This window comes from Oryza sativa, chromosome 5, assembly GCF_034140825.1.
Source record: "Oryza sativa Japonica Group chromosome 5, ASM3414082v1".
Lineage (NCBI taxonomy): Eukaryota > Viridiplantae > Streptophyta > Magnoliopsida > Poales > Poaceae > Oryza > Oryza sativa.
Genome location: NC_089039.1, coordinates 4,801,351 through 4,811,603, shown reverse-complemented (window position 1 = coordinate 4,811,603; position 10,253 = coordinate 4,801,351). Strand labels below are relative to the sequence as shown.

The 10,253-nt window shown below is 41.8% G+C and overlaps 2 protein-coding genes across 2 annotated transcripts; one reads left to right on the top strand and one right to left on the bottom strand.

The window, feature by feature from the left end:
- Positions 1 to 579: 579 nt before the first annotated feature.
- Positions 580 to 1,793, top strand: LOC9270940 (strigolactone esterase RMS3). Its single transcript, XM_015783037.3, has 2 exons — positions 580 to 1,046; positions 1,147 to 1,793. The coding sequence occupies exons 1-2, from the start codon at positions 661 to 663 to the stop codon at positions 1,610 to 1,612; spliced, it is 852 nt and encodes a 283-aa protein (XP_015638523.1). The 5' UTR covers positions 580 to 660; the 3' UTR covers positions 1,613 to 1,793.
- A 1,118-nt stretch (positions 1,794 to 2,911) lies between these two features.
- Positions 2,912 to 5,995, bottom strand: LOC4337976 (uncharacterized). The gene is made up of 3 exons (XM_015784512.3): positions 5,432 to 5,995; positions 3,765 to 4,014; positions 2,912 to 3,464 (listed from the first exon to the last, which is right to left on the bottom strand). The coding sequence occupies exons 1-3, from the start codon at positions 5,750 to 5,752 to the stop codon at positions 3,100 to 3,102; spliced, it is 936 nt and encodes a 311-aa protein (XP_015639998.1). The 5' UTR covers positions 5,753 to 5,995; the 3' UTR covers positions 2,912 to 3,099.
- Positions 5,996 to 10,253: the final 4,258 nt, after the last annotated feature.

Sequence of the window (10,253 nt, the reverse complement as noted above, 5' to 3'; positions counted from 1 at the left end):
TATATGAAAGTATAACCTTTGTCCTCTGCACTAATTAAAAAGACACACAATCATATTTGTGTACATTACAATTTAAACCGGTGGATGGAATCGTATACTCATGACATTATCACCACAATAAGGTTATGTTCTTTAGTATGGGTTGGGAACTAAAACTCCACGCACGGGAAGTGGAGCGGCATATTAGCACATAATTAATTAAGTATTAACTAAAAAAAACTTTAAAAAGATTAATATGATTTTTTATAGCAACTTTTCTATAGATAAAATTTTGAAAGAAAAACAAACTAAAAGTGGGATAAGCGGGCAAAAATTTCCCACTTACTTGTCCTACTTTTATCCCTACTTCTGACAAAAAATATAACAACATAAAACGGATTGGGCATTCATACATCCAGATTTATATAGCATGAAATCCGATATTAATTTATTATATTTTGGAATTGAGGTAATCACTACTCCATCCATCCCAAAATATAAGAAGAACTGTTCAGATTCATAGTAATGTATTAAATCCGATCAATACTCTATATATTTTGGGACGGAGGGAATAGCTGAATTCTCGCAATCTCATTGCGTATAAATTGAGGCCAACATCAGCTGTCTTCAGTAGACTAGCATAGAAGCTCGCATCAGTTATTTCTTGGCTTGCTGGGAAGGATGAACGCGAGGGTGTTGGGCGGCGGCGGCGGCGGCGGAGGCGACGGCGAGACGACGGTGGTGCTGGCGCACGGCTACGGCGGCAGCAGCCACATCTGGGACGACGTCGCCCCGGCGCTGGCGAAGACGTTCCGGGTCGTCGTCTTCGACTGGAGCTTCTCCGGCGACGTCGTCGTCGACGACGACGACGACGCCGCCGCCGTCTCGGAGGACATTAGCTGCTCGTACTTCGGCTTCGCCGACGAGCTGGTGGCGATGATGGACGAGCTGGCGCTGACGGCGGTGGTGTTCGTGGGTCACTCCATGGCCGGCATGATCGGCTGCATTGCGTCCGTGGCGCGGCCGGAGCTGTTCCGCCACCTCGTGCTCGTCGGCGCGTCGCCTAGGTTCTCGATCGAACACTCACATTTCATTGCTTCGATTGATCTCTCTTCGTCGTCTAACCATGCGTGGGCATTGTGCACGGTGTTCATGGGATCATGTCAGGTACATCAACGACGACGGCGACGGCTACGTGGGCGGCTTCGAGCGCGGCGAGGTGGACGCCATGCTCGCCGCCATCGAGGCCGATTTCGCGGCGTGGGCGCCGCTGTTCGCCGAGGCCGTCGTCGGGCCGGCGCCGTCGCCGGGCGCCGGCGCGGTGGCCAAGTTCGCCAAGCAGCTGGGGCGGATGCGCCCGGCCGCGGCGCTCCGCGTCATGCGCGCCGTGCTCACCTGCGACGTCCGCGCCGTGCTCCGCGACGTCGCGGCGCCGTGCACCATCGTGCACTGCGCGCGCGACGCCGTGGCGCCGCTCGCTGTGGCGCGGTACATGCAGCGCGCGATGGCACGCGGCGTCGACGGCGCGCCGGCGCCGGCGGTGGTGGTGATGGATTCCTCCGGCCACTTCCCGCAGCTCACGGCGCCCATGGAGTTCGTCCGGGTCATGGAGGCCATACTGCTTGACCACTAATATCTGACCAGAAATGCACTAGCTTGTCAAATTGAAAATAATTGCAGTTTGTGTTCATCTCGTAATCTTATCTATCTCGTCGAGTTCATGTAATTTGTACCATTTCAAACTAATCAAAAATCGTCATCCATCAGCTGCTTAGTGCTTCTAAATATGAATATCAGTGTGAGAGGTTGAAGTATGAACTGTAATTAAGCATGGTAATATCGATAATGACAGCCTCCAGAGGCATCCACTTGTCACTAGGGTTTATGGTTTGTTATGAATTGAGTTTTATTTTGGAAACTGTGGAAATTGTAAACATGTTGACTTATGTTGAATCTGAGCGGAGATCCACTGTACGCTAGTAGCGCCTCCATCTTCTCTGGCGCCGCCGTGGTGGTGGTTGGGGGCTGAAAGTAGTGCAGATGAGAATTGAGAAAGTCAGAGTGGTTAGGAGGCAGCGGGTAGTGATCATGTGGCCATCGGTGATAAGCCTCCGGCGAAAATAGGAAAGATGACAATGCTTCACCAGCTATAGTGGTGGTGCCAGTGCGACGATAGGAAAAGGGTTGCGGTATACATCAAGGGTGCATTTGGATGGAGGGATGTCTTGGACGGTTTGAATTTTTATTATTTTGTATGTTTTGTCGACGTAGATACAATTCACTTAGGGAAGGTATTGAATTGAAGAAACTCAAATAATGCGAGTTCACGTGAGCCATATCCACTATCAATCTACCAAAATCATTGTAAAGTTGTGTTTTGAGTTGCCAACAAATGATTCTTTGGTTCAGGATTGAAATTAATCTACATCAAAAGTTTGAAAGCTAAAAATGAACTCTACCTAAGAATTGCACTAGCAGTAGCCTCCGACCCTCGCAATCAGATCAGACACTCTGTATAATCCCTTTGTTTCAAAGTATAAGCATTTCTAACTATGCACCTGCCTATATTTTCGGAAAGAGGGAATACTATGTTTCCACACAAATGGCAGATAAATCATTTTGTTCTCCACTATTTATGTACCAGTCAAGAGTGGCCCATGACTGTTCCACTGAATGGAATAATTCTAAGGCAAACTTACCTAATAGCCAATCTCAGCGTCGTCACCTCACTACGCAACAGAGCATCCTCAATATCTGATCCAGATCATCCTGAATTCCTGATCCACACATTCTGCCAGGAAAAAGGACCAGTTTGGAGCAAAAGTATTCAGGTGGAATTCTTCCTACCACTATACATTCACAGAAACAGAATGACAACTATAAGTGTGGAACATTTTGCAAACCACTGTAACCAACCAAGCGAAAGAAACCAGGCGCGAAATGTACTGTATTTTTGCATGTAATCAAGATTCAAAAGGTTTCCTGTGATGAACAGTTCAGAAGGAACCTCCTACAACCCCAAGTCAACATAAGTACAGTGGACCAACATTGTCTATTGTGAGTCCAGAGCGAACAAGGATTGTATTAGGAGTTTTCGACATCCAAAATCTGGGCAGTAATTCACCGCACAGGCTGCTGGTTGTAATGGCTCTTCTCTTTCTTCTTCGCAGCTGCAAGCTTCGCGCTCCTTGCTGCGGCCTCAGATGCAGCAATCTTTGCTGCTGTGTCCATCTCTTTGCTTGACTTCTTTTTCTTCATTGAGGCTACCTTCTTTATACGATCCTTGACATCCATAGAAGCTACCTCTTCATCAGGCTCAGCACCAGCAGCTTCTTCCACCCCACCATTAAGTTCCTGTGTTTCTTTCGCCTCCTTTGCAGACTTGTCTTTCTTAGCTTTCTTCTTCTTTGAGCTCTTGCTCTCTGCAGGGGCAGGTGCACCTTCTTTATTCTCTCCATCAGCAGCTTGCTCTGCACCTTTCTTGCCTGAAAGATACATACAAAAAGTTTGATATTACAATCTTCAACAACAGAACAGTGTCGGAGCCAGAAATTATCAAACAAGAGTAGGGCTAAGCCCTAATGAGTTGTTCATTTTCTCCAAAATTTACATGGTGATTTAAGAGGATTTCAACATGATTTTGGAGGCAAGCCTAGGGCTGAAGCCCTAACTGCCCTAGGCATGCCTCCGCCAAGAAGGCAACTCATAAAAAATTGAACGAATGCAGTAACTGCCAATGAAGAAGGATAACTTAGTGATAAAGAACAAAACAGATTAGAACTTACCGTTTGTTTCATTTTGAGCATCATTGTTTGATTTGCTAGAAAGTTCCAACTCAGCCAAAATAGCATCAAGCTCTTCCAGTTCCTTTTTCTTTAACTCCTTCTTGGAGAGTTGTCTTTCAGTATCTTTCGGTGGTGCAGGAGGAGCTGCAGCTTTATTCATTGCAGGTTCAGCAGGGGTAGCATCCTCTGTTTCATGTTCGTGTTCATCCTCAGCATCATCATCAACCTCCTCATCTTCACTTTCAAGTTCCTGCAGTGCATGAGAGGAATCTAGGGAGTTAACACTTAAGAAAACTACATAATACAACGGCACCTAGAATAGTTCTCAAAATGAACTGGCATTTTCTTTAGAGAAATTACTTTCTTTGTACCACTCAGCTTTTCATGGAGTACACAGAAAGGCTGTGAAAGTTAAATAGCTAACATGGAAAAGGTATGACAGCTAAAAATACAGGTCAAGGAACTATGGCAAAAAATAGGCATGGCTCATAAATCCACAATAATATACTTCCGACATCAGACTCTCACAGAGGTATGGTCTATGGTGTCATTACTAAGCCTTTTAACATTTGCATAATATTACATACAAAAAATAAATCATGCAGAAAAATTCAGACTGAAACACTGATACAAGATGCCATTCACAACAGAAGCGAACAGTGCACACAATGTCTGATGTTGCACATGAGCAAAGCTAACTGATAGCAATAATTGGGTGACCTTGTTTTCTTCTGATAGAAGGCAGGAAGGATACTAACTAGATTTATGGAGTGACAAAAATGACAAGGATACCAAATCTAGAAAAAGGAGATAGAATCTAAGAATAATTTTGAATTAAAATATGACTAGATGCTTCTTCACAACCGATAATATGAACAATGAAAAGCCCAAAAGTGCATATGTTATCTCAGCAGGATATATCGAAATAGGGAGACGCCAGTAATGCCAGAATCCCAATCTGTCGACGACATATACTCAACTGTCCAAGGACACTAGCATTGATACTCTTCCATGTGGGACTCTGGCACTGCTGGAGCCCTAACCAATTATCCTAATATGGTGAAAATTTTGTAACTTATTATTCAATATAGCTTTAAATAGCTTCCACGATCATGCTACATATTGTAACCGAATAAATTGCAACATACGAACAAGTCGATGCACGTGTCATTCAGACAGCCTAATAAACCAATTTATCATAGCCATAAATCCACAACGCATATTTGCAACATTCAAGTATCTGAAAAAAGGGGCTAACTAATTTGGCTCGGCATGTGCGTTGATCTGTGAACCTTATCCACAATGCCACGCACACGAATACCGTACTACAAGCGGCATCTCCTACTGGGAAAACTTTCTCCTGTGGTCTCCAAGACCACATGTCCACAAAAAGCATAGTTCCCAAGTCTAGCATTCATAATTTATAATTGCGCAAATAACGAAACAACGTTCCATGTATAATTCACAAGTGACCAATAACAACAAACACGCATAAATCACACACACGCATCAATAGGCTTAAAAAAGGGGGCCTTTATCCATAAATTTCAGATGGTGTCGAATTCGATTGTTCAGGCAAAGCATACACAAATATGAAATCTCACACATATATTATATTAATATAAATAAATGAAAGTAGGCATAGAAGGGGAGGCAAGTGAGTAAACCTGTTCAAGGGCAGCTTGCTCGTCGTGGTCGTCGTCGTGGGCGTCAGCGGCGTGGTGGTGTGTCCCCCAGACGGGGCGCGGCGGCGCGGTGGTGGCGAAGTAGTCGTCGTCGTCGTCGTCCTCGACGTCGGCCCAGGACCTGGTGGTGAGCGGCGCGGGGGCCCACAGCACCTCCTTCTCCTTCTCCGCGTGCTTCTTCGACGACGACGACGGCTTCTTCCTCCTCTTGAGCGTGTCGAGCGCCGCGAACACGTTGCTGGTGCCGATCCTCGCCTCCTCCGCCGCCGCCGCCGCGCCCCTCCTGCTGCCTCCCCCCGCCATCTATCTCCTCCCGATGAAAAGAGACAGAAAATCCGATCTTTGCTGCAAGAAAAAGAAAAGAAAAGAAAAGCCGCCGATCTTTGCGAGTTCCGCGATCTGCCGGCGAGATCGATGCGGGGGTTAACGAGGGTTTTTGAGGGGATTGAAGGAGGCGGATTCGTGCTCCTCTTTGGGTTCTAGTAGTCGAGGAGGAGGAGAGGGAGGGCGGTGGGCAGGTGCTCTACGACTCGAGACGGCCACGGCACGGTGTACAGTCACTATACAATTGGCTTATCTGAATTCTATCCGGGTTGTTCAGATCAATGTAATTTTAAACCATACTAGTATTATTTTTTAATAAGTAAAGTTGTTAAAATTTGTACACCGTGAATACATAAGGAATTTGTTAACTACACGGTAGTGATTATTCTACTAACATTTGACAATATCGCTAAGTTAAAATTTTAGTGTTGTCAAAATTTAGTACTATAGGCCGTGTTTATATCACCCTCAACTTTCAACTTTCCATCACATCACATTATATCACATCCAAAACTTTCCTACATACATAAATTTTCAACTTTTTCCAAACTTTCAACTTTTCCAAAAACTTTTAATTTTTTTCAGGAACTAAACACACTCATACTCTGAACAGCCCCTGAATTATGGAAAAATCTGGCATCAGCAGCTGGCTCGCAGTAACAGACACGTGTTCTCAATATTGGCCCATGGACAACAACTGTTCAAGCCACTCATCACCTCCCAAAACCGCTTAGGTTTTTTTACCCATTTTCAAGCACAGTATAAACACACAAGAAGTTTTTTAAAAAATAATAAACACACAAGAATATTATCACCTGAATTTTAGTCATCCTAGTCCTTTTGTATTATATTCCTTTTTATCTCTTATTATTTGTCAATGTATAAAAATCGATAAAATCGAAACCGAAATGCTCAAAATATTTACATGAGCGCACAACTACAAAAATACACAAAAATGATGGCACTATAGGTACCGGAAGTGCTAAAACCGACACCTATAGACTTTTATCCCACCTCCACAGGGTTAAAACACAAAAAAAAATGGCACCTTTTAGTAACTATAGGTGTCGGATCTATAGAAAAAATGACACCAACCGACACCTTTAATTTCTCATAAGTACTAGTTAATTAAAAATCGACACCTATAATATATTATAGATGCGGCACCCGTAAAAACCGAGCCGAGCTAACCGTTCGTCCTTATCCTCTCGAGCAGATAAGGAGAGGAGTACTCAGTCTCTCCCCTGTCCACCTCTCTCTCTCACGCCCTCTCTCCCCACCAAGCGGCGGTGGCAGCGCCCTCCCCTCTGCCAGTTCCAGCAGGAGGTGAGGCGGCGGGCTACCCACCCGGTGACAGCGGCGCCCTCCCCGACGTTGGCCCGTTCCTGTGTTATTAGTGTCCTTGGATGTTCTTGATACCGATTAAAATTTATTCTATGAATGAAATGTTCTATGGAATCTAGTCGGTGTGAAAGGAGGGTTCTTGATCCATCGGCTCGATCGAGCCGGCTTTTTTTTTATTCCTGGAACCTCAAAGATGTCGATTCTTAAAACGGCACATTTGAGTTCTCTTCAAAAGTGCCGCTTGCTGAGTGTCGGTTGAGAAACCTAGCACCTATGGCCAGTTCCCAACCGGCATCGATCATCTTTTCTATAGTAGTGGTACAATGAAAAACATGTTATCTAAACTATTTTTAACAATATGTAAATGACTTACATCTTCATCCTTCATCGATCGATAAATATTCAATAAGTTTTGGTAGTGAAATAGGAAAAATCTTCACTATTCTATGCAAAAAGCAAAGCTTTTAAGACAGATTTTTTTAGTTATTGGAACAGATTATTTACTCCACGCTTTAAAAAATATGTATTTTTTAATAAAAAATCTTCTGTTGTATGACTTGTGTCATTTGTTTATCAAACTATTTAATTTATACAAGTAGATAATGATCTGTTACAAACTCAGCCTCCTAAAAATGCCTTTTCCTTTCTAGACGGAAAAAAAAAGATATGTAAAGTCAAGCATTCTCCCGAAGCTTTAGGGCCGAGTTTAGTTTCCAACTTTTTTCTTTAAACTTTCAATTTTTTCATCGCATCAAAACTTTTCTACACATATAAACTTTCAACTTTTTTCTTCAAACTTTTAATTTTAGTCAAACTTACAATTTTAGCGTGAAACTAAACGCAGCCTATATATCCACCATACAAATGGACTGCACTCCAGTCCGTACTTCCGTTTCCTTGCAAGCAACACCATGGCTAGCTATGAACCAACGACCGACCAAGGATATATATTATCCACAGACGCAAAAAAAAAGGTTATTTAGTTTGCAAAACGAATGGATTATATTGCATTCTGCAAGTGGAAAACCTCACCGACGATGCATGACGACGATGGTTACGACTTTTACTTAGCATTTCTGCCTCCACACGCAATTAGTTAGCAAAGTCCCCTTGAAACGGACATGACCATCCAAAAATCCAAATTGGGACGTAACCTACACATCAGCGAGAAATTAAAAAGTTGCTTAATAACAATGAGCTACCACTCCTTGGTTAGAAAACATTGGTGCCAATACAATGGTTTACAAATGTCTGTCAGCTGATGAATGTAATCTCCACATTTTGAGTAGCCTGATCAGCTTATTTTGCTCTGCTAATGTACTTTCGAAGTTCGTATGGCTTGGTACCATGTGCTGGAAATCTTCATATCATTGGCCGGGTTTAGTTCCACAACCAATTTTTTTACAGTAGCTGATTGACAGCTGCTGCAGTTGCAAATAAATGTATATAGAATAGAACCAATCCTAATTTCTTTTATTAGTTTTCTATTTTCTAAATTTCATAATCTCTATATTGGGATCAGAAATATTAGGTAAAGAAAGAAGGGATGAGAGATGCTTTTCATCTGCCAGCCATCCGTGGCTTGTTTTTTCAATAAAGGATTATATAACTCGGCCTCTACGCTCTAAATGGATGTAGACGGTCAAATTTGTGGATTCTTTTTTTAATAACATATATATTATATATTGTATAACCCAATCTCTATAGCCTAAATGGATGTACACGGCTATAAATATGTGGCTTGTTAGATGGCTGGATGTGATCATGTGATGACTGCTAAATTTGCAGTCGAAGCAACAAATGTAGCTGATGCTAGTCAGATCAACAGAGACAATTGAATTGCAGGACCTAAATTGCTACTGAAGCTCTTGTAACCACTAGAATACAAGCCCTTTCGCCTGTAGAAAAAGATTTTGACCCTCATTTTATGAATTACAGAACATGAAAAGGAGTATTCTACAATAGTAGCCTTAATTCAGAGACTTGATTGAGATCCTACTATATCAAAAGAGCATATAAGGTCATCAAAAGCAAAAATCGTTTGCTCTTCATCACGTGAATGAAAAAACATTTCAAAACAAAACCGTATTATTTGGGGTTAACAACTTAACAAGTCGGCTGGGAAACTTGACGCGTGCAATCGGCGGATGGGCTTCATCGCAAGCAGTTGCTTTGGCCCATTTAGGCCCAAATATTCAGGGCTTGGCCCATTCTCTGTAGCTTCGGACTAATTTTGATTTAACATTTTGTTTCCAAAAGGTATTGATGGTTCTTTTCTCAGTAAAAAGTTGTCGATGCTTTTTTTTTGAGACAGCGTATTTTTTTTCCAAAAGACATTTTTTTTGAGAGAGTATTGTTGTGGCTCTGTTCTTTAATTTTGTGCTAATTCATCTGATTATTTGCCCCACGTCTCAAAAATACAGTTTCAAAAAAGATATGTTGAATTGTTTAGACTATTTGTTTTAAGTTAGTATTGATTAAGTTTATTTTTAAAAAATATTGAATTTTGTTGTAAAAAATAATTAAGTACTCCTAGATATTTTGTTGTAATAATCCATTAAATAATCTATATCAAAGTGAGCCCCCTAAGTTTTGATGTTCGTTTTTTTCTCGCGCAACGCTTAGCTAGTAATATGTCTCACTCGCTGTTACTGAAGAAACGCTATTACCTTGATGCATCCATACTACCTATCAACATTGCACTCATATTATTTTTTTAATTGATCTTAACAGTTTGCTTAAATTAATTATTGTAGATAGAAATTAAGCTCGTTGGGGTTAGGTTGCCAAGATATAGACTCGATATGTTTGAAAAAGCTTCTAGCAATTGCACAAATTTCTTTCAGAATCTTTAGCTGTCAGGATCTCCCTAAAATAGTATCCAGATTTTGAAAATCTATAATTATAAAATACAGAAAATAAACTAGAAACCAAAAGCTGGAAAACCCAACCTTTCTAAATTCTCACAAGCTGTTTCTAGTAATCTTAACCTTTTCAAATAGAATCATAGTACGAGTAGATCCGTAGAACACCACTGCAGCTTGATATTAACTTCAACTAATTTGATCCCATAGTTCGTCACATCTAATTATGGAGTAGAATTTAAGCAGAGATTTTTTTTTAGATAATGGATTAA